Genomic DNA, 25,482 nt, shown 5'->3' with positions numbered 1-25,482 from the left:
CTTTTGCTTTAAGGAGGGTTTGCTATAGAGTGACTACCAGACCATGATTTAGATAAATCAACCTCAATAAAGTCCTCGAGCTCAGGAGCACACTAGGCTTCTGAGTGCTCCTAGGACATGATCAAATATACAGTTAAGCTATTTCCACCACTTTCCTAAATATGAAATTGGGTGCTGTATTTTTCCTTCCATCCTTGATTAGGGATATCTTAAATGAAGCTTATAGTATATTAGAATTATTACCCAACCCAAAGGATTCTCTTAATATACAGAGGATACGTACCTCAACTTGTTTTCCCTTAGGTAAGTAAAGTCTGCATATTGCTTTCTTCAGTCAATATTTAGTTTCAGTGTACAATGTAACATCAGTTACGTTAGTCTGGGCAATTCAAAGTAATTCATACTTATCCAGACAGCTTTATTTCCTTCAAGGATTCCCTCCTCAATCTTTATTAACCATGGCAGGCTATACAAATATTTTAGAAGATACTCATTAAATTTTAAAAACTAAGTGTGAAATAAGGGTACTTTGAGCTGCCTATTGTTACAAGAAGAATAGTAACAGACGAAGCAAAGTTGATAGGCATTTTGTCATTGATCACCCAAAGGCCAGGATTTCACACAGTACTGCAATTAAAGGGTAGGATTGATCTATTCTTACAGTCTAAAACTATGACAGGTAAACTATGACTTGTCAACTTAGGTTCTTATTAGTCAGCAGAACAGAAAGAAACAGTCCTGGAAGTCAGTTCTCCTCACCTAGCCAGGTTAGGAAGAGCTGAAACAATACCTGCATTTCCCATTTCTCTCTATTGACCAAAAGAAAAGGTCTGGATGATTAGCTCAGGCTCAGCTATCTACAGTTAGTAGAGGTAGATGTCACCTTCATAATGTTTAGGGTTTTATTTTGGAAACTTCCCACATTCACAGAATCATTGTTTAATGAGTAACAGTACCTCTCCTATCTACTGGAAAAGAGGCAACACTAATAACATTAGAGTCATAAAAATCCACTGTTCCATATAAGTTCCTTCAATGTAAACACTTTGCCAAGAAACTAGCAAATCTTTTTCTTTTTTTTTTTTCCAAATTATTTCATTTTGCAACCAAAAAGACAGACATACCAAGGAAAGAGGAAGCATTTTCTGATAGATCCACACAAATAATTGCAAGTGAGCAGACCATACCTTGTTGTATGCTATATGCTTGTTCTATGCTCCATGTTAAATACCATATCAGACAAAGCATTTGGAGCACTTAGACTCCAAATATCTGCATTCTGCAAGGCAATCAAGTTTTTTAGAAGCTAATACCTGTATTGCCATTAGAAAAATCGAAAACCAGAGTTCATGAGTTACAAAGACATTGCCAGGCACCAAAGAAGCAACATTATAAAATACACCTGTGTAATACCCTGGATGTGCTATGGGCTAACAGTATAGGACCTCACACTGAGTGTGATTTCCTTGCCAGTCTAAGTCAACTTCTCTTTTAAGTGAAAGAGGACATAACCTAGTTTATGTTGAAACAGACTTCTTATATGGAGGCAATGTTGAAATTACACATTTTTACATTACTACTCATTATTTCTGCTTAATACATTGTCCTTAGTGTTATGATGAGCCACATACAACGTTAAGGCAACCTATTATAGTCAAAAGCAATGCTAGAAATCTCAGTTCAGAAACCTTATTTAAGTTTGCAGCTGGTGAAAAACAAACCCTTTTTTTCAATACAGGTTCTGTCATCTATTACATATTAAGCATACTTCATAAAAGAAATCTAGCTACAGTATTTTCTCCATACAAAACAAAACCAACACTAATATTCTTGAATAAGTGATAAAGTTTCATATACATTTCCATTCAGATGACTTGCAGAGATTTATTTAACAGGCTCTCACTGGAAAAAATAGACTCTAAGGCTATACATAACACACGTGAAATGGAACAAAATGTGAAACCTGGTCCTCACACTGTTAAATTGTTTTAAAAGCTTCTGCATTACTGCAGTTTTTCTGCTCTGAATTCACACTCTGACATCTCCATATGAATGGGCAAAAGCAGATCTGACGATAATCACTGCCACTAACCTTTGTTAGTTGTTTGAATCTAAACACACTGAAAACTTTTCTGACCCAAAATCATCTTCCTCCCCTCCATCTCCAAACTAATATAGTTCCACTGGCTTCAGTACTGACTTACATCAAATTAATATCCATCCTTTTCATTTTTATGTCATGTTCATTAAAAACATTCCAGAAGCTGAAGAGCTGACTTACCATTTTCTTCCAAGTACATCAGAAGGATGCTGCTAGATTCAGTCCCTTCTATGGCATAATCAAGTGCGATGTTGCCATTAACATCTTGCAGCAGCACATTTGCTCCAGCCTACAGACAAGAATTGAAAACATTTTAGGATTTTGTAGTAAAATCTCAAACACTACTGGGGTTCTTGTACATTCCCATTCAAAAACATTTCAAAGCTGGGGTTCTTAGACAGAAGGCTGATTATAACCTGAAACAAAACAAAACAAACCACACAAAAAAAGCACAGACAAAATAAAGGACTCCTGAATGTCAAAAAGGGCTGGCTTTGCCTGGGACAGCTGACACTGTTGCCACCCTAGCTATCCAGCCTGCCTTTACTGCAGAGATGTCTGAGCTGCTCAGCAGTGAGTTTTAGAACCACCACCATTTGCAGCGCAGCATTTTGAAGTAAAGTAAGCTGTCACTGATTACACTCTGCCTTAAAACACTACACAGTAAACAGCACTGGTTCAAAAGCTGACTGACAAGCAGCACAGACACCCATGCAACAGGGATGGGTAGACAGCTGGTAAGGGTAACCTTGTCAGCCGGCCCAACCTCTTACAGCCTCATCCATCAATCCAACCTTGATGATTTCAACCGTAATCCCTAAAGGAGCCAGGCTGACATTTCTGTAAGTTTCATTCAAAATTCAACATAAAGGGCAGACAACTAAAAGGAGCCATTGAGTGGGGAGGGAAGGGGAACAGATTCATGAGAAGCTTGAAAAGAAACCACCAGCATGATAAGAAAACTTGCCTTTTCTATATAAAATATTGTTAGTGTAAGAATTTGCACTATGAAGGGCGATTTTTTTTTTTTTTTTACATAAGAAAGCTCTCATCCTTGAAAATATTATGAATGTCTGGTGGACAAAAGTTTAAATTACAGTGAAATGTCATGTATCTTCTTTAAGAGGCCATAAGTTTAATTCATTTCAAGTTTTCTCTCTATGGCTTTTTACTGCAAGGAATTATGAAATAAGAATGACCTTTGGTAAACTTAATTACTTGTCTTATAAGTGTGTATGATAAAAAGTTTAGCTAAAAAAAATGAGGGGTATCAAGAACAGCCTTTCTTAAAACCACAGGAGCAGAGGCCAACTTTAATAAGGAATTATTAATGGAAGGTATGACTGCTTTTTTCAGGAGCTTACTCTGTAAGTACTGTATCAAAGAAAAACTCACAATGGGCTCAGCTCCTGGCTCGGAGTGAAATATGACATAAAAAACTAGCAAATTCATGTAGGCTTCATGTCATCAAACTGAAGGTGTTGGAGCTGGACTTGCTAGTCTGAGGTGACCTCCTGGGTTCCCATCACAGTGACAAAGGGACAGACAGGCATCAAAGAATGACTCACCTCAGCCATCTCAAACACTTAAGATATCCTACTAGACCATATCCTATACAGCAAAATAACCTATCTTGCTACAAAGTATACTACTTTCTTTTAGCACCTGTCTTGCTGCACTGACTGTAAGGAGAACCTAGACAGCAAATTTAGATTAGATGTATATCTTTTAAATTGCTAAATTATATTAGATGAGAGGAGTTGACTCTCATGCTTAGTGAAAAGGAATGCAAGGAGACTTACAAGCAAAGAGACTTAACAAGGTGTAATATCTTTTATATTCATTATAGTGCTATGAAAATAAATTTCTGCTTGCCTGTCCTGCCAGACAAAATTAAAACTATGATCAAAAATCAAATAAAGAATGAATGTGAAGACCATAATATCTTTGCAGGAAGGTTTAACAACTATTTATTGCACTTGTTCCATTACTGGGAAGCATGATTTTTGTTTGTTTTGCTTTCTACTCACTGAACCATGACAGTTTGCTGGTAATGACAGAACCAAGGAAGCAACACATTTTCATATTTATTTGACTTACAAAGACTTGAAGGCACCTATCCTTCCCTGCATGTAAATAACCTTGGAGAAGGCTGACTCGTCTGACTTCAGCAAATTTAATTTTAAGAACTGTACCAAATGTTTTGAGAATAGCCACAAACACTGTGATTTGTAAAGTCTGTTGCTGGTTATAAAACAAGTTTTGGATCAGGGAATTTTACTTAATTTATTGGCCAACAAACTTTTAATTATTGATTCTGCTACTGAAAAATAGAAACAGGAAAACAAGCAAACACTTAGAGAACTACACTTGGACTCCTCTCTAGACACTGCCTCTTCCCCTTCCCGTCTCCAAGCCCCTTGCCACTCGCACGCTATGCCTGCAGTGGACAGTGTGGGAGACTGGGGTCAGCACGTTGTGGTTCCGCTTCTTTGGTGGTCCCTTGTTTCTTCCTCCACTGCTCTAGCATGGGCTCCTTCACTGGCCAACAGTCCTGCCAGAGACATAACTCTCCCCCCAAGTCCTCTGCTCGGCTCCCACTTGGGCAGTTCTTTCGCTCCAGTCCTGCTTGCGGCCCCTCGCTGCCAGCATCATGCAGGTTATGCCCAGTACCAAACTCCACTGTGCTTTCGAAAGCAAGCTATTACAGGTATAGAAAGGTGGGGAATTCCACTGTATCTCCCTTCCTTAGTGTATTGCACAACATCCCGCCAAAAAGATGTGTGACAGGTTGTCACTATGATGCAAACTGTACACGCCAATATTTTGAAGTGCACATAGTATGGACTTTTCTTCCTGTTCGCTCTGATTACACATTTGCCTGCGATACAATGGAAATTACTTGCTGTTAAATGTGACACAGGCTTTTCAATTGCTCAGGATTTCTTTTATTTCCAGGCACCTCTCAGATTGTTATGGCCAGTCCTGAAAACCGATTTGAAATCTCATTTTCTAATTATAAACCAAATTTCCCATTTAGCTACTTCTGTAAGTAAAGACAAGATGGCAATCCCACAGATGGCAGAAGACATGGCAGAAGTTCACACAGGTAACTGGCAGGGGTCAGAGCAGAATGAATGAGAGGCAAACTAAGCAGCAGAAAACCAGCAGGCTCAAGCAGAAGTACAGACAGAGCATGACAAAGACATAGAACATGTTGCAGGTAGCAAATGTCACAAATACTGTAGCTTTAGTTCAAATTCAGACGATCAAAATCGTGCTAAACAACTTGAGTGCTATTGTTACATATATGGCCTTGTAAGCCAGACAGTAAGAAACCCAGATATGAGTAGAGATGCAGATGGAATTGAGATTATCTGAATATAGTCCTACTTTGTTCTTGGGTTTCTGTTCATAGCTCTGAAAGAGACTATGAGGAATACTGTCCCCAGGCTGCTGCTATTAGAGTTCCCAAATTTATATGCATACCTTGTTTATATTCAAAATGTAATTCCCTGTTTATTCCATTTCAGTTCAAATGTTTTATCCACCCTCTTGAATTCTGCATGCAGTGCTCTGTGTACATGAAAAGTTACTGGCTTACCGATTCTCCGCACATCCTCATTCTCAAGTCATTTCACAATAAAAAGATAAATGCATTGCAAAGAATTTTTGAGAAAAATATTTGTCTGCAATGATAAATTGCTTGTAATTTAGAAAAACTGCAGAAGGAACATCTTTAAATATATTATTTTAAAATGTTCCCAAAGACACCTAGCTCAATACACAGAATGCAAAATGCAACTGAAATGCATGCTCTGCTATGCAGAACAACATCCTTATGTAGAGAGAGCATATGAGAGTAAACCCTGGTGATCAACAATAGAGTGAGCAGACAGTGCCAGGTTTGCACACTATCCCTGTATGACCAGATATCAAGAGCCTCCTGCCAAAGAGAAAATACCTTTGGCTAGTGAAAAGAGGTAAGATTTCCCTTCTGGTTCCAGAAATGATGATTCAAAATACTTCAATTTATCTTAATAATGAGGACGATAAGGAAAATAAAAAGGATAATTTTACTGTGCCTATTCTTAATTAATTTCTGCCTATTTACTTATTTGTAGCATCTCTGATACGTTTTCCTTTCAGACAAACTGAGTACAATAGCTTAACTCCACATATATGCAAAACTGGTGACCCTAAATATTAGGTACTGAGCTCAGGAGCAATATAGCATGAGGTAGGTTAGATGTGAACAGTTTCACAGTACCGATCTCTGTGCATACCCCCATTTTTTGCTAACATAGTTGTTTGAGATGACATCCCACTCAGTGGGAGAGAGATGAATAACTTCAGATTCACTGTAGAGTACATGATACAATGTACATTCCCAATATAACTTATCCCCCGATCACATCTTTGTATAGCTAAACTTTAGGATAGCACAGGGAAGAACACCACTTTGCACACCAGGGTGTAGTAAGGAGCTGAACTCTTCCTTCCCAAATAATGTACCAGAAGGTGGGGAAAGAACCAAATAGCTTCTGAAGTCCAAGCACTATTGGAAATTTTCATTTACAAGAACTTATAAAAATTAGTAACTTCATCACATCATCACATGTGAACAGACTGTGAGCATAGCCAGAGTCTTCTACAGGGCTCTGTCCCTATACAAGGTACCTGTTGCCACTTGGCCCAAGTGCAAAAGTATAAATGCAATCACAAACTCTCAAGACTGTTGCTGTCGCTATAGCCCATTGAATCAATGTCCAAATTCCCACTGGTAAAATAAGAGTTGAGTTTAGTCCATATTCTACATTTGGGAAGCCTAATTAGTGATACTGTTAACTCACAAGCAAATAATTTATTTTTCGTTTTCTCCACCAATCTCTCTTTTCTTTTAAGAATTGAAATCTAAAAACCAATCTAACATGCACAGGGGCAAACCTTTAATTAAATATTTGATTTTTCAAAAAGTCTTAGAACTTCCTTTTCTGCAACAGATGTAGGTTTATCAGTGCTATTTACTAGCTGGCTAACAATCTTTGCTACTCTTTCTTATTCCCAGTTTCTTATACATCTTTATCTCACGATTCCCAAATAAGAAATGTATCTACCTACCGTTACTTGAAAAAGAACAAGGACCATTCCATTCTGAGGAATGTGTCCTTCTTTACAGATTTAAAATTATTCATTTCCTGCTGTCTCTCTGAATTCCACAATATTTTGTGTATCAGCAGCCTAACTTCATCAGGATGGGTGAAAACCACATTCTCCCAACACTTCATGGACATAATTAAAGGCAGTTTTGTGGGAAGAAGAGCTGTGGGTTTAGACCTTCTCCAGGCATCTCCAGCCATCCCCTATATTCGGGGACACAGTTCTAAACATTCAGTTGTATGTCCAGAAACATAATACTATCACAACTGCCTGGACTGCAATGTAATATGATTCAGGCATTCCTAGAGGGACACCTAACTTACTGAGGTTCCCCCAGGACTTGGGAAGGATTTGGGCATGTCTCTGCCTAGGTACTATCTCTTGCTTGGCTGCCCAGCTAGGATGCTACAGCTTATGCACCCAGGGAACCTTTTGCTCACAAGGGTTAGCTCGTTGAACTGTGTTCTGAACCAGAGTTAGCATCCACCCATTTTAGGTGGAAGCAGGTAGACTCCAGAAAGTCTGAGTATGATCCACAGAAATTCAAGCTTAAAGTCCTGTATTCTGTTGCATGCATTAAATTATTCTTTCAACCTTCCATGCAAGTTATTTAAATATTTGAAATAACTAAGTAATTTAGCTTTATTTGTATATTAGAAAGTCCCAGGAATGTTATAAAATATTTTTCAGTACAAAAATCATGACCCAGCCACTGCCTCTTTTACCTAGGATTACCACCATTGGCTTCATGAGGCTTTATGAAGGCAATCAGAAATAAAATATAACCTGAGGAATATGTGTGAATTATTAAAAAAAAAAAAGAGGAGGCAGAAACAACACTCTTGTTAATATACCTGTTGCTATGCAAAAAAAAAAAAACAACAAAAACCTTCTCCTAGTAACAGGCTTCTGCACAGTTGTTACTACGCTTCAAGTGCTCCACAGTATGCTAGCCATGTGGAATTTGTGCAGTCACCTGTCAACCTCCCCCAAAACCCTGACTTTTTGCTATCTATTTATATTCTTTATTTATATTAGTAATCCATTTTTATTCCATTCCACATACTCCATATCTATTTAAAAGTATACATTTATATGTGTGTAAATGTACCAAAAAATACATAGTATTTCTCTTTTCTATGTTAACCACTGTTTCCAAAAAGGAAAGGCTAGCATTTTTTCAGTGACAGCTTGGACTATTCACTTTATATTTTTTTTAAGTATAACCACAAGATTTACAGACTATTCCTTTTTATAAGATGACGTTAACCACACAAGTAGACCAAGACTAAACGTAGTTCTTCACAAAACATTTATGGCATTTCACTTCCTGTAACATGAGTAGTTAAGTTTTCCCCCCTTTACTGACCTTCTTCACACTAATTCCATAAAAAGGTTTTGCTCATTGAAGGATGTTCAAGGTTTAAATGCACACATATACGTGTTGTCACACATACTATGGTTACGGTGCAAATGGTACATCCTTCCAAAAGCCCTTAGTATATTACCAGTTAAAAAGAAAGCAACAGTAATCAGGATATAATGCTCTGTCTGCACACAAGAAAACATACAGTAAATCACACATGCTCATGGACTCCATGGTGCCATATGATCTTGCTCTCTGACCTCAAAGGTTTGCATAAATTTTCATTTAAGATACCAAATCTCAGAAATCTAGCTGGCTCCTCTTTTTGTGGCTCCTACTGGACTTGTTTGACTCTCATTCATTAACAAAGCAAAAGGGATAAGGTTGCTCTACACAGTACTGTGTTTTAGGTCATCTCACTTTTCACAAATTCATGATGCTAAGCAGAACAGGAACAGTTCTCAAGGCAGGACTCAAAAAAAGTCAGACTTCTCTACATTAGCAAACCACAGACAATGAAATAAAAGATTAAATGAGATTGAGCAGCTGCTCTCAGTTCAAAAGCATGTTTTCCTTCCAACTCATTTCAAGAACAGATTTTCCGTGGGCAGGAAATTATTTCACAGAAATAACAATTTCGTTACTAGCAGAGCTGGAAAAAAACAAATGAGGGTTTTAGTGATTACAATTATAGATCCTCCACTGACAGTTCCCCTGTTCCTATCTTAATCCAGGTTTACCTGCTTACTAAGAAGCAAACTGACACACACAAGCTGGGTTACCTCTTTTGTTTTCCCTTTTTGGGTATAAAACAATCTAGAACCTATTTTACTAAATCTAGATATTGTCTCTCAGAATGGTGATTGCAGTCTAAATACTTTCATTTTAACTTTTTCCACATAAATCTTTAAGGAAGCCCCTTCCCCATGACACCGCAGATTCTTAAGATATTTGGGATATAGTTAATCAATTTCTATCAGTTCCAGAGTAAAGCAGGGATTCCTGTTCCAGAACAAAACGTCAAAAGAAGCCCATGAAAAAGCCAGCTATCCCCTGAGCAGATTCAAGACTAGGAGTCCACCATGCAGCTTACCTATTTCTAAGTTTTTACTTTTATTCCTTCGCTCCCAGGCTTGACAGAGAATGGAAGAGGGATCACAAATGTTTATAAGCCATCTATAAAGATATGTAAGTTCCAGTATAGTGCACGGCAAACAGTACAATCACCTCAAAGCTGCTCTAGCTTCTGTTTGGACTTTAATGACCCTTAATGTACCCTGCCAAAAGAGAAGGAAAAAAAGACAAGATACTCCAGAAGACAGGAGTGGGACTGATAGAAAACCATTCCCCAAATACGGATATCTGCTGTACAGCTAATCCTAGTAGCCTCTTTTCTTTCATGTATCTCAAAGGAAAAGAAATAAATTAAAATTTCAGCTGTACAAAAACAACTTTCCACAAGCCCATTCTTCATCCTTTTTAGGGCAGTTTCCATCACTGCAGCCTGAGGGGACACACCTGATCTTTGATTCAATGGAAATTTCAGTAAGTTAGGACTGATGACATGAGCTTCAAGGTACTGTGTTTCACAAATAATAAACTGTAACTTCTCTCAGGCAGTTAAGTTACTTGCAGGTAGTCAAATTCCACATCCAAACACCACCACCCCCCAAACATAATGGATACCAAACCTAGACATAACTTTTCCAAAATGATAGGTTTTCCTCAGTGAATTATTATTTATTGAAACCTGAATTTTTAAAAGTATTGAAGAAATGCAAACAAAAGTCTCATCATGTAGGAGTTTCCAAATTGAAAATATTTTCTTCCTTTCTTTCCCGAGTGCCTCTTAGCAAAATAATCTGAACAAGAACCCAAACTCCATACAGCAATTCGGAGCAAAATCTGTGGATCACAAATGAAAATAACAACTGAAGAGACCTAACTGCATCTATCATACCTGCTATTTGATACATTAATAAATGTTCCATGCATGCTTTACATGGGCTTTTGTAGCTACAGAGAAAATGCAGGGAACAAATCCTCCTGCTCAGCTACTTCCTCCATAGCAAGGCATCATGTTGAGGCATATTCATGAAAACAAATTCTCTCTTAATACAAAAGGAAAAACCTCTCACTTCCTTTTAAATGGAGCTGCAGAGAGCACAGCTCTGTAAACTGGGCTGGCCCAGTGCACAAGGTGCAGGACTTCTTCCATAACCTTGAGTCAACGGTTACCTGCAGCTCATTTGAAGCAGGAGTTCCCACCCCTCACAGAGGAAAGATACTGATCATCAGCTGTCTGCAATCTTTGTTTTATTTCAGGGCTTTAAACTCTGTAGGAGTTGTTACTGCCTACAAACCCATGCCTGTCACATTACCAAAATTATTCTTTCACAAGAAGCAGGAGCTGTCTGCCATCCGGATGAGCTTAACTTGTGATGTAAGTCAAGGTTTTAATTCATTTTCAGCATGCCTGATATCACATCATAAAAACACAAACACAAAGCTCAATCCCTCACATCTGTGACAACACAGCCTAGAGAACCAAAGCTGAATGCAGAGTGCCCTCTGGGCATATAAAATAAACTGGAGAGATTTCCTATCTCCAAAAAGACACTTTAAAGGAAATTAGGAGATAAACCAGTGCCAAAAATTTTATGCCAATACCCTTATATAATTCCTAAGAATATATGCATTTGTATTAATGTAAATTTATGCTATGCCATTACTACTTACTTTTTTCCCCTCATAGCTACATGCTATACCTGTCAAGGAACTTTCATACAAATGCAGTTGGAAATTCACTCATCCTTGTGTACGTAGAGTATTTCAAGCTGCCATGTGGATACAAGTTCTTTAATTCATGGCACTTCTGGGTTCCACATTGCAGAAACAGGCACCAAAATCTGAATATGCAATATAACTCCTGGTCAAAACAGACTTTTTTGTTATAATCTAGAAATCAGGATCTATGGATGCATGCCAAGGTGCGTAAAGAACATTAGTGTTCCAAAAATCCGAGGCATCTTAACCTCTGTGACACATTGGTTAAGAAAGGATGAAGAAATATGCCAATACAGTAGCTGCTTATAAAAAGCATCATATAGACATATACATATAAGATCACCAATGCCTACAGAAATACTCAATTGTATTTGAAAACATACTTCTTGGTTGTTGAATTACTTCACACAAATGATAAAACCAGTACTTTAAAATCATCAACACTCCACAACCATTTTGACAATCATTTAATTGATGAGTAAGGCATTTTCTTCCTTAAACTAACAGAAAGTAGGCAATGTCAGTTCACAGAAAAGATTTTCAGAAGAATTAAAAAAAAAAAAAAGGCTGTCATGGCACATATTACAGATTGCTTGACAGGCGTAGTCTGTTTGACTAATGCATTCAGAAGATAAAAGAATTAGCACTGATGACTGAAAACTCAAGACCAACATTTTCCCATCTGTTTGTGCACCATGGGGACTTAAATTCCACCCATCAGCTGGAAGGCATGTAAAAGGCAAACAAAATCCCACTTGGTTCCAGTACTGAACACTTCTGATAACGCTGCACAAGTATAGTATGTTTTCAGTAACATCGTTCAAAGTAAAATACAAATAAGCATACAGATACGATATGAAAAGTTAAAATCTACTAACCCAGAAGCTATCAAACAAAAAATAACATACATTTCTCAGGTTACCACTATTTCCATGCCCTAGCCCTACAACATTCATGAGAATTTGGGAGCATTCTATTAATTCTAAATATGTACACATATTTACTTGGATCTTAATTAGTTGGCAAATCAGCTTTCATGGTGGTTCTTCATATTTTGACTCCTAGTATACATCGCCAAGGTTTCTCGGAATTTAAGGTCTTAATTTCTATGCTAAATAAAGTCTGGTTTCCTTGACTTAGCTTTACCTCAAGGGAAGATTTTTATTTGCTCTCTTCTCCCATCTAAATACCTGAAAATATGCAGAATCGCCCAGCTAGTTTGATTAGAAATTGGAAGGACAGAATTATTTTCGTTATATCCATTTCTGTTTCTTTACTTCCATACTTCATTCTGTATTCTTCCAACAATTTTCAACTAATTATTCTTAACATAATCAAAATCTGTAGCTCGACTGTGTGACTGAATTTTGCCATACAATTTGAACACTAATTGTATCAGCCGTGGTATGACTTCTTCATATGTAATCACTACTGGTTTTAATCTATGAGGAAAAAGGCCGTAAGAATATCTTTTGCTCTTGTTAGCTAGATGTGAGGTCAGGGATGGGACACTTTAGCTTAGCCCCAGTGCAGGGCAAATGAAGCTACAGGGCTTTTGGTGGGACACTGATTTCCATCAACAAGATTGGACCATGGGCAGAACATGTTCAAGTCCAGTACTAGGGCTCCCACATAGCCATGAGTTTAAGCATCCAATTCTGCTCTCTCTGCACATAAGCTTTATTCAAACAGAAATTACAGGAACCAATCTTACTCTCAAGATATGCAGTTGTCTTAATGTAAATCAATACTTCAATATTCTATCTGCCAAAAAATTGTCTAGCATTAAAAAAATATGATATTAATGAGCAGTTAATGAAGAATTATGTATCTATGATTCTGTTCTGGTTTCAGCTGGGATAGAGTTAATTGTCTTCCTAGTAGCTGGTACAGTGCTGTTTTGAGTTCAGTATGAGAAGAATGTTGATAACACTGATGTTTTCAGCTGTTGCTAAGTAGTGTTTAGTCTAAAGTCAAGGATTTTTCAGCTTCTCAAGCCCAGCCAGCGAGAAAGCTGGAAGGGCACAAGAAGTTGGGACAGGACAGAGCCAGGGCAGCTGACCCAAACTGGCCAACGGGGTATTCCATACCATGCGACATCACATCTAGCATATAAACTGAGGGGAGCGGGGACAGGGAATCACCACTTAGGGACTAACTGGGTGTCTATCGGCGGGTGGTGCGCAATTGCACTGCGCATCATTTGTACATTACAATCCTTTTATTATTGCTGTTGTCACTTTATTAGTGTTATCATTATTAGTTTCTTCTTTTCTGTTCTGTTAAACCGTTCTTATCTCAACCCACGAGTTTTACTTCTTTTCCCGATTTTCTCCCCCATCCCACTGGGGGGGGGGGGGGGGGGGGGGGGAGGCGCGCGCGGGGAACAAGTGGCTGTGTGGTGCTTAGTTGCTGGCCGGGGTTAAACCACGACAGATTCTTATCTCCAAAGCCAAGCACAACGAAATACCTGTTTGCACAGTTTTAGTGAGGGCTTCTCAGAAAAGAGACAAAAAGATGAGGCATTAGGGTATCAGGAGGGTGCTAAAAGCATGAAGCAGCTCCTTTTTGCTTAGTATGCAAAAAAAAGTTTAATTGGAATAATTTTATGAATTGGATGGACCAGTTTGAATGTCACAAAGATAAGCTAAGACATACTTTTAACTCTTTTAATCAAACTATTTTCTTTGAAAGCAAGAAAAAACTGAGAAGAAATCTCAGGATGTATTTTCTCACTGTAATTTAGTATTTATACTGGAAGCTGAGGTAGACTAAAGAAGTGACAATAAAGAAATTATAGCAAAACCTATTTGCGTGATACTACACCACAAAGAAAAGTTCTCTTTGCCTAGAACAGCATTCAGTTCTGTCTTTAAGACACTGCAGCAAAAATGCAAAAGATCAGAATGAGGTCAGCAAAAAGCATGGTGAAAGTACAGAAAGATGAGTATTTGACTTGGTATTGCCAGCTCTCACATTATTTGGCAAGAAAAGGGAATTAGAAGGGGACCTTCAAAGAGCATTGATGACTAAAGACTAAAATTTCCCCATATGCTTGTGCACATGGGACTTGCACACTCCCCATCAGTAGCAGAGCTTATGGAAAAAAATGAAATTATTCAAGCACTGAATGCCTCTGATAACAGTACAGGAGCACACTTTCTTTTCATTTTAATTATAGTCATTAAAAATTAAGACAGGCACACAGAAAAATGATCAGTCCCTGTCTCATAATACTGCAACAAAAGGTCACTTCATGAAATTATTGCCTTTTATTATTAGAACAAATAGAAGGAAATTCTCCTTCACACAGCAAGGCGTGAGCCTTTGGAATTCCCTGTCAAAAAGGCTTTAAATCTGACACTACAGTTAGAGTTAAAAGTTACTTCATAACCATTAATAAAGCTTGTAATTACATAAGGTCAACCAAATCTCATATTTTAGGAAATAAAAAGATCATTCCCTGGGATTAGTAAGAACTGTCATTTGTGTACAACACTGGACAATTAGTAAGACACAGTTTTCTTGTAGGCAAAAGAGGGATAGGAAGCATCCTCTATCAACTATAGAACTGCTAAGTAAAGGACACAAATAGGAAAATAGGACAGTAAGTATTACCTTTTACTAATATGTTTCCTACCAAGTTGCATGTGTGTGTATATATATATATGCATGCACATATATGGGGAAGTAGTCGTACATACATATATACACACACACTCCAAGCAAAACAGTTGGGCAAAGTTCTGCTGAGCAGCTTCACTCAAAGGGTTTCTGACCCTGACCCACTACTGCTGAAGGCAGAACAAACAAAACAACCACATGGAGCAGCAAAGAAAGGAAGCTGATTTTGAGGAGCTGGTAGCTTCCAGGCTCAATGTAAATAACATAAACGGGGGAAAATCTAACTAGGGGCAAAACTGAAGACCCTGTTAAACATGATGGTCTTCTCCTTCCTCCCTAAGTATGGGAAGCTAGTCCTCTCCTCCCATCTATGCACACTGTCATATCCCTGACTGCATTTATGCAACTTGGAAAAAACAGATGCTGAATGTTCTGATTTTTCATTCGCCAGTCCATCTTGAGATTACATCACACACAGAAACATATATATGTAAATTAAATATGCTTCAAATGGCACATGGAAATAAATAGCACTACTTCAGGCATGACACTAGATACTACCATTTTACTAATGCAGAGAAAAAGTAAAAGTCTACATTAATGTATATACATGTACAGTAAAAATAAAGAAAAATCTGTACTACATGTCTGGTATAAAAAGCAAGACATTAAACAGCACATAATAAATAATAGCTGTGTACAGCGTATAGTGTCTGCAAAGATAAATGCATTCATTTCATGCAAGAAACTAAGAGTGCAAAACTGCTGATTTAACTCAATTTGCATTTTTGTTATGAGACAGATTCATTACGTTGCTTGATAACATCAATATTTTCCCACTGTACAGGGAAGGGACAATATAGCAGCTTAATCTGCACTCAGGGTGACACTGTCCTGCTGGTTAGTAATTAAATCTATATACTCTACAAACAAGTCATCATGTGAAATACCAAATGTATTTAGGAAGTTTAGTATGCCAGTCATCCTAATACAGAACTGGCTTTTCAGAACACCAGCGTGTAATTAGAGAACTCGCAGGATGAGCAGATTATCCTACTATTTCCCTGTGCTTGGGTAATGGATGAAGTGCAGCAGGTATCAGAAACTTCCAGCCATAAAAAGTAGTAACTTGCTGTGGGGGACTGCAGCAAGCTACTCCCTAAAACAACTATGAGGGAAATAGACACCCCATGCCAAATTTTCTCATCCATTATATAAAAACATACACTTATAAATCCTACCAATACAAGCATAACCACAGTCAACATTTATACATTAATCAAATGTAAGATTCCAGATTTACATAAAATGTTCTCAATCAATTAATGCACGTATTGGAAAAGGGTCTACACAAAATTGAGACAAATACTTTAAAGACATAATGCTTTATAGCCAATCAAGGTTTTATCTATGTGTTTTATCAAGCAGAAATTTTTACTCATGTTCCTATAGCATAACCTGAGCAGTAAATGATGAGGTAATAAGCACCTATCATCTTCCTATCACCTTGCCCAGCAACATTTGTCCATAATCATTCCCTTATTCTCCGGTCTTCATCCCTCAAAATAAATTTTCGCAACTTCCAATACTCTCATAATTTTAATGAACATCCTCCCTCCCAAGAAATGCAGTATCAGTAATCTTGCAGTATTTATTTTAATTCAACAAATACTTCCTATCTTTTAACATTTTGGAAAAATGTTGTTTACTGTTTTAAATGTTTGCAATATATTATAGTTTCTAATGAGAGTCATTTGAAATGAAGGCAAGTCTGATTTGATAGATTTTCATTTTTACATAGCTGAAAATGCAGCTGTTATTCAGAAATCATATAAAAAGTGACTTTTTTCCTGTGCTTTCATATTCCAGCTTTTATACACATTTTCCAACATCCTTTTAGCCTTTCATCCTTGCAGATAGCAACCACATCTTGCTCAAGCTCATTATCAAAAAAAAAAACCCCTACATCCAACTTTCCACTATTTTTCAGCTCACATCTCTAACTCCTACACTTCATTATGCATCCCAGTCTCATTATCTTACATTGCTCTGCACTGAACTGAATTACCTACTTTTTTGCACATAGTCTACACCACGTATTCTAGATTTGGGAAGTAATTTCTCCACTTTTCCTATTCTAATTGAAAAGTCTTCAAAAACATGTGCAAACATGAACTTTTCACTGACCCTCATATACCTCATTTATTACCTCAACTAACCTTGCACTGTTATAGTTTACCTGAACCATCTGCTTTCAATATGTAAGCCAGTTTTTCCTGCAGCAGTTCTCTTCTCAATGACTTTATGCATCAATCTTTATGGTGGCATATCAAGATAAGTTGCCCTTGAATTTTTGATAAATAGTATCAGTGCTGCATTCTCCCCTACTAGCTCACTCAGAAATTCAAGAATTCATGAAGATTCATTTGAGAGTTCTTTTTTCATAGGTTCATGCTCCGAAGCCATTCTAAATTATGCATTACAAACTATGCCCTAGTGATACTTCATTCCAGTGTTTCCCAAATGAAAACACACAAAAAGCCATGTAAGATTGAGGGGGGAGAGTGTTGGTTCAGGAGGGGGTTTTGAGCATTGCAGGACAGAGCTCTAGGCAAATAAATAACATGGTATCAACTTACCTGAAAGAATATCCCTCTCTCCTTTTTTGACAGCAGCTGACAAGATTCCTCTAAAGTCTGGGAATCACATCTACCATCCTTGTCATAGGTCTGTTTTACTAGAAATCTGGAGATGCTGCAAGGTTCAGTCATTTTCTGCAAGACACTAATTTTTCTTAGCCTCAAGAAAAGGGTGATGCCAAGAGATCTTAAAAGACAAGATGTATGTTTCTGGCTTATTGTGGTTGTTGTGAATAACATGATTAATTACAGAAAGAAGGCAGGAAAAAGAAGCAACTGAAGGAGTCTCATCTGTACTGAGCATTTCATAGTTGTCAGGAACGCCTAAATAAAAGGGCAAATGCAACCTTTCCTTACTACTGGGGGTGGGGCAGGTGGGGGCGTGACATAGATCTGGGTAGGTAGCTGCCCCCATAAGAGTAAATACTGAATACATGTATGTCCTGCTCCATGAGATCTAACACCAATGGTACACTGAAAATCATTGCAAACAAGCTGTTCAACCCACTAAGCTGCCAAAACCCATCTCTTTCCTTGTAGATGTCTCTTCACTAGACTTCAAGAGAGACAGCAATATACGTTTTCTAGTAGATTTACAGCTGGCTGACCTTTATGCTAGGTTGATAGTAGTGCCCCAGTTAGTAAAGACATGTTACACAAGACTAATTACGTCTTTCATATCCCAGGCTACTGTTCCAATCTCTAGACCAGTGACCTCCAAACCGTTCTTATCATGCACCCCATCAGTAAAAAATTGTTTGAGCATGCACCCCCAATATATGTATTTTTGTTTATAAATTATATACATGTACCACTGTACAAATATTATGTACATTATAAAACATACACAAAAATAGAAATTAATAAAGAATGAGATAAAGATGAAATAGAGTATTTTTAAACAGTTTTAACAGTACAAAAACCTTTTTGATCCATTATTATTAATACTAATATTTTTAATGAGAAAATGTGATTGAATATGCTTTATTATTTTTTAAATTTTTGGTTTAACACTTCATGATACAGTGATTAAAAGTCTGGTTCTAAGTTCAGTTTACTTTAATACTTGGTTTTAACATCTGTCATAGCTGGAAAACATAGCTCACAAAGATATATAGATCCTAATGGAAGAAGTGCATCGTTGGTGGTGCTTACTTTATCATGATACTAACTTTTCAACACCGCCTACCAATTAAACAAAGCTTTTTATTGAAATTTGGCTAGGAAATTTCCATCTTCCCCAATGTCAATCACTTGCTCTTGCAAACTAATGAAAAGGCGTTGCATGTTTATTTTTAACAAATGGGTTCAAAACCCACTGAAACTCCTTGTTTGGAACATTTTTAAACAGGTTAGGAAATTCTGTTTCCAAGTTTTTTCAGTGTCACTCCTCATCTCATTACAAAGTATTGTAAAGATTCTACTACTTAAAGGTCTTGTTTTTACAAAATTAACCAAACTGATGGTTAACACATTACTGTGCACAACTTCTTGGCTGCAATCTCTTGCTTACGCATGATGCGGTGAGTGAATTTCATGTGTGGTGCCAGCTCTGTAACCTTACCCCAGAACCCTTTCCTACTGCAGTCAAAGCAGCTGCTGCATCAACAGTTACACTTGCATTGTTTTTCCATAAAACGTTGTTATTAGTCATTTACTGTTGAGATTGCATCTCCTTTGGCAGGTACATCTTTCTTTTAGTGGCTCACAAGAAAGTAGTTCTTCATGTATTTCATTATTGAAACAGAATCTAGCAAATACCATAAGCTGAGACACGGACATATTAGAAACACCTGTACTTTCAGCCAGCTGCATAGAAGACCTCCAACATTGTGTAATTTGTTCCAATAATTGTTTCTTCAAATCTTCAGTGATGCTTTCTACACATCTTCCAACGGTATTTGCTGACAAAGGAGTGCATTTAAGACTTTGTTGCTATCGTTTTCCATGTATTATTTCAGCCATTTTTACTGCAGCAGGAAGAACAAGTGTGTCCCCAATAGTATGTGGCTTTTTGTCTTTCACTATTAAGAAGTCTCAAAAGAGGCCTCTGAAGATTTATCATTAAGTTTAGTAAAATTTCATAAAATACTGTATTAAGTATTGCATTACTTTAAAAATCACAGATTGGATCCGATTAGATCAGCAGCGGTTTTACCTCGTAATGATGAAGAGCTCATACTGGGACTAGGAGAAGTGTTTGCTCTGCCATTTTCCTGTTCATTTGTGCTGTCATTATTAGCCTTATTATCTTCAATCTGTGGTTTCTTTTCAGCAATCTTTTTAAGCCACTTGTCCATTTTGTGAAGGTTAGTTTAGTTAAAACTAGGTAATATAATCTGTAAATCTACGTAACCAGGCATACACAAACTGCAATACATCACAATACACTGTAAGCGGATGAGCAAGTGAGAGCACCACTGCCAACACCTCTGCACTGTGGAGCACCCACTCTTCCCCCAGTACACCTTGCCTACCATTCGTAACACTGGACCCTCTGACCTATGGATGGATTGAGGATGCCATTGTCAATATGTGTATTATACATTAGTAAAGCTTTATTTCTTTCTTATTTTTTAAGATAAAAAAAATAAATACAAATAGAAGTTCTAATACCCACAATGAATCATCTTGTGCACCTCCTAGGGCACGCATCCACTTTGAAGACCATTGCACTAGACCTCAAATTTTCTCATTTGCAAATATTTCTTATATTTGTTTAGCTCCTGGCAAAACCTGAAAGCCAGTAAGAATGAGGAACTCAACAGGAACTGTTAGGTAATTTCAAGCAGATGTCACCAAAAGATTGTCTTATAGCACTTTTATTTGCTTTTTGTAATTCTTTTAATTATTTCCCTGATTAATCAAGCTCTTCCACTGGCATATTTCTCATGTGTTGTCCTTTTCATACCCCTTATTGAGATAATTTTCAGGTTTATGAACCAGTCTACAGTTTCCTTCACAAATACTGCTGAGGCACACAATTAATTACAGATCTAAATACCATTCTCAACTTACTACCAGTGACTATACATCTGATCTTTTGTGGCCTCGGGGTTTCTTTCTTGAGAAAAAAAAGCCCTTTATTTTTTCCCTTGATTTCATACTACTTGCCTGTTATGCATATTTTTTTAAGTATCTGAAAACAGTATATTAAAAAAACAGGATTATTTCAAATACTTGAAAAACACTAATGTTTTCCTGGCACTTAATGTCTAACTTCTCCTTCTGAATTACCTTCTTCCATGAACTTTTCTCCTGCCTGTTTTCGGGCCACAGAAATTTAGCCATAATCTGACAGGCACAAATATCCACATTTAACTAATTCTAGTACTGGCATCAAATTTGGCTAATTGAATACACTCATTTTTTATCCTGTCAGCCAAAATGTGGCAATGCTGGTGGAAGGCTTTTAAATAAGTGTTTCTAAAAGACCCATACAAAAATAGAATCCTATCAGGCTCCACAAGCTGATCAGTGTCAGGGCAGTTCATGGCATTTAGACAGATGACATTCAAGCATACTCAGAAAAAAAATCCGAGGATGATGTCCTACCATCACCAATAGACCAGCAGTACACTTAAGGTGCTGGGCTTTTGGATGAGAGCTCTGAAATGTTACATAGCACGCATTTTACTCGGTTTTGTAAAAAAGTGGAATTGTTCAGATGCCCGAGTCTGAACTTGCATAATCATATTCTGTTTAATGGCATATTCTCTGCAGTTTCTTCTGTATTCTTTCCTTCATGCAACATGTAATGACCTTTTTGTAGAATCATTAAGTTTCAATACAGAGAAAGCTAAATTTCCATAACAGCTTAATTCTACTGATTGCTTGATTTGCACTGAAAATCCAAGTAGCTCTTCAGTACTCTGGAGAAAAGATTCAGAAATAAAATCGACAATTTCCAAAATTGAATTATTTCTTATTACACTAAGATGAGGTCAAATACAGGCAAGTACAGAGAATCTCTGCCCTTCCAAGACATCCTCATATACATTTGGAATCTGTATATGATTCCATCATAAGAATACAGACACAGCCGTACTGCTCCCACATAAACCAGATTTTTGCTTAGTACTCAGTTTATAGAATGATAAAAACTGCTTCCATCCACATGTCTAATATACAACTTCACCAGATTCTCCAACACATGACCTGTAAGGTATGGGGTACCTCAAGCACAAGCTGAGGAAGCAGAAATCACTATCTACCCTCGCAGGGCCTTAAATACTATATTGGCTCCTTGTCATGAGATCGGAGACTGTGAAATCCACCTTTTATCCCACCTCCTCCCTAGTAAGCTCCACACTCCACATACTCTGTTACTTGTTTTTGTTGTGGTGGCCTACAACACCCAGCACTTCCTGGGAACACCATATTTGCACCAAAATCCTTCTCAGTATCTCTGGCAACAATTTGAGAGCCGAAGAAAACAAGGACAAAGGAAGATGGAAGTTTCTAGATAACACAGACACCCTAACGATCACAAGAACTTGAAGGAGTATGTCACAGACCTACTCTTTGAGCAACAGGCCAGGCTACAAAAAGACAGAGCAGGAACAAACACAGTTGATAAGAGAAAGCTATGTGGCTTATAAGAAAAAAAGAAAATTCAAGTCCCAAGCTGGGACGCCAGCATAGGGCTTGATTACACTTTTCACATTTTACCAGCATGAACATTTTGGCCAAAATGTTTATGCAGTATTTCTTGATACTTTTTCACTGTCTTCTACCAAAAATTCTTGTAAGTGTAGTCTAGTTCTCAGTGAGAAGTTGACCTTGAAGTTACTTGATAGGCTCTAAAACGACATCCAGTCAACCTAGCTTAAAAAATACAGCATGAAAAAAATACTGCTTTCAATTTCAGTCCAACAAAGTTGACACTCACGAATTCAAGTAACTTAATTGGGTCTAACACTTTTAAAACTAACTCAAAAATCACAGAAACATTTAGAGATGGCCTTCTAATGTTACACAAAAACAAACCCTATATTAAACTTTTTTTTTTTCCAAATCTCTCTATATGAAATAGTGAGAGGTCTATACTGTGATGCTATCATTTCTGTAAAAATTATCCCCCAAACTGCGGAAATATTAAGTAATAATATATTAAGGTCTTTGAAGGACAAACCACATTTCAGTCTTACTGAAAGTATCTGGTACTCTCTATATTCCTCCTATTTGATTTTTAAGGTTCCGTTACTGTCATGTCATACAGTTTATTCTCATGGCATAAAGAATTTTGCAGAGGTTGGATCAGCAAGTTTGGATTACACATACAGTGGATAGCACTATATTGTTCAAATACTCTAACACCATTCATCTACTGTTGGTGACTATAAGTCTAATGAATGATTCGAGTGTAACTCCCTTTTGCACACTGCTGAGCACAGGTTTTCCTAAGTTCTTAGAAAGAGGAGAGAGGAAAAAAACCACTTAGCCTCAACTTTTTTTGAACGATTGTACTTTTAGCCCTCTGTGCCAGCATTGTATTTTGTGCTTCAATTCTAGGTTGCAAAAAGTAAATGATGAAACACATTTAATTGGTTGGCAGACAGTAGTTACATTTGCTTTTCCTAGTAAGGTCAGTAAAAAGAATATATTAAGAATGTCTTTCTACTCCCAAACTTTATCTACAAGTAAAAATTCCTGAGGATGCAGTACTGCTCTCAGTCATTCTAGTTAATTAACTGCCACGTTTATTACAGTAATGCCTTCAGGACTATGAAAGAATAAATCTCCACTGTGCAAAGTGCTGTAAAAACACTAGAATACTGTCTCCGCCTTCCTAGTTTCATTTGACAAGTTCTGCATTACAGATGGTGAAAACATTATGTTCATGTTGCCCACCAAAAGGTGTCTCCTGATGATGATAAAATAAACTGAATTACACTATAAAAATGCATTCTCACCTTTCTTTTTCTCTGCTGCTCTAAACCTTAGCTCAGTCAACATCAGAAGATTCCATGACTATTTGGGAGTGGGGAGAAGGGAAAAGAACCACCCCCAAAACCAAAACCAAAGATACATTAAAAAAGAAAACTCATGACTAGCAACAAGTTATGTGTGAGCCCAACAGTACAGATCAATGATGAACTACCTGTGACATGCTCTGAAATTAAAGTGTAACAGCAAGTCATAAAGAAACCTGTAGTTCATACCACAATCATAGTTATCTTGAGAAAAGGAACTAAACATAGGAGCTCAATATGATTGTGAGCCTTTTAATAAGTACCTAAACACCATGTTTCGAAAATAGACAACAGTGGGTCAATTAAATATATCATGGAATTGCAGAAACACAAATCAGAATTTGACCAGTTATATTTTTTCCATTAATTATCAAATACTTTGCAGTGGAAGAGCAGAGGGGAGGAGGTGGAACAGCTGAACAGCTTGACCTCCTTTGCCTTTTTTATGAGCCAGTGCTGATTCTTAGAACAGAGAATTCATTACAATAAATAATGCTGTTAGACTGAAGAAAAATGAAAAAAAAAAGAAAAAAGTAAGGTTCTATACAGTGATATTTTTACCTATCTACTCAGGCAGTAGGGTATCTGAGGTTAATTTACTAAACTGCAACAGTATTAATGTTACTATATCAGATGGTAGTATGAATAGTACAGAAGTGAACTGAAGGTTGACCAGTCTTAGGTATCAATTAAAAGTATTTGAAGCTAGAAAGTGTATATTGTGGAGCAACAATTCGACTGCAAGCAATGGGTACCAGTGAAAAGCTACAGCCATCTAACCTGATACAGAGCTGACTAAACACTGTCCTCCACCTAACAAAGCACTGGCAGTGTCCAAGTACCGGTGCCTGGACATTCTGTAAATCGGGTAGCACTTTCAACAGGAGAAAGCACTTTGGATATGAAGTTACAAATCTTAGCTAGTGTTTCAATTCAATATAAAACAAGTACAGGAAATTAATTCAAAACACAATGTTGCAACATGTCCAGAGATGATGGAAAAGGCCCACTCCCCAACAGGATAGAACTGCTGTCAGCCTGTCCTGTGCCTTCAAAAGACAGTGAGGCAAGACAGAGCAGGTGCTTCTCATGAATCTGGCTGCTTTTCATACTCTTGGAGTTTTCATGTGGGCACAAATGTATACAAGCCTATGCATCTTTGTTCTTAAATAAAAGGCACTTTTCAGCACTCTCCTCAACCTGCTACAGGAGCCTCCTTCATACAACATCCACCGAAACTGTCCCATATCCCAAGAGGAAAACGCCCAACAGTGATGCAGTCAGGCAACAATTGATGAATCTGACCTTTACCACCTCATCTGCATGTATGGCAACCAGACCTCTACAGATTACCTTTGATCTCTACATTTCCTCATGTGCTAGCAGCTGCCTTGGGGGCAAGTTCTTCATTGGCTGACTCTTCAGCAGACATGGGATATTTTTCCTAGCTGTACCGTCCAATGCCTGCCCCACCCCCACCCCACCCCCCCAGCTGACAGCTACAAAATGGAGAAGACAAGTATGTCCCTGGAAAGCTATACCACCTTGAGTAAAATACTGGGATGGAGAGAAATACCTTCACGCATTTCATTCTGCATTTATTCCAAAAACGGTGCCTACAATTCAACAGTCTTCCAACAGGATATGATAGCAGATTATCACATTACGAACAGCTACAGCCCCTCCTAGCTCTCATTTCAGCTAACAAGCTTTACTTTCATCTTTGCTATGTACCAGAGGACAGAAATAGTGAGCTACCACAGCTAAGCTGATGAATGACAAATCACTATCCTGTCTCAGCCAAAGAAACATGAAGACCACTAGAAGTGC

General features: G+C 37.5%; 1 protein-coding gene across 1 annotated transcript in view; it reads right to left on the bottom strand.

Moving 5' to 3' along the window:
- Positions 1 to 25,482, bottom strand: part of MYO16 (myosin XVI) — a 305,367-nt gene that overhangs the window by 223,630 nt on the left and 56,255 nt on the right. The window contains exon 5 of the mRNA XM_010575622.1: positions 2,282 to 2,390. Within this exon, the coding sequence (XP_010573924.1) occupies positions 2,282 to 2,390 (109 nt within the window). The remainder of the gene's footprint in view (positions 1 to 2,281; positions 2,391 to 25,482) is intronic.

Source organism: Haliaeetus leucocephalus, unplaced genomic scaffold, assembly GCF_000737465.1.
Source record: "Haliaeetus leucocephalus isolate CR32 unplaced genomic scaffold, Haliaeetus_leucocephalus-4.0 Scaffold495, whole genome shotgun sequence".
Taxonomy (NCBI): Eukaryota; Metazoa; Chordata; class Aves; order Accipitriformes; family Accipitridae; genus Haliaeetus; species Haliaeetus leucocephalus.
Note: the sequence above shows the minus strand (reverse complement) of the source record. Positions and strands in the feature narration are given on the sequence as shown.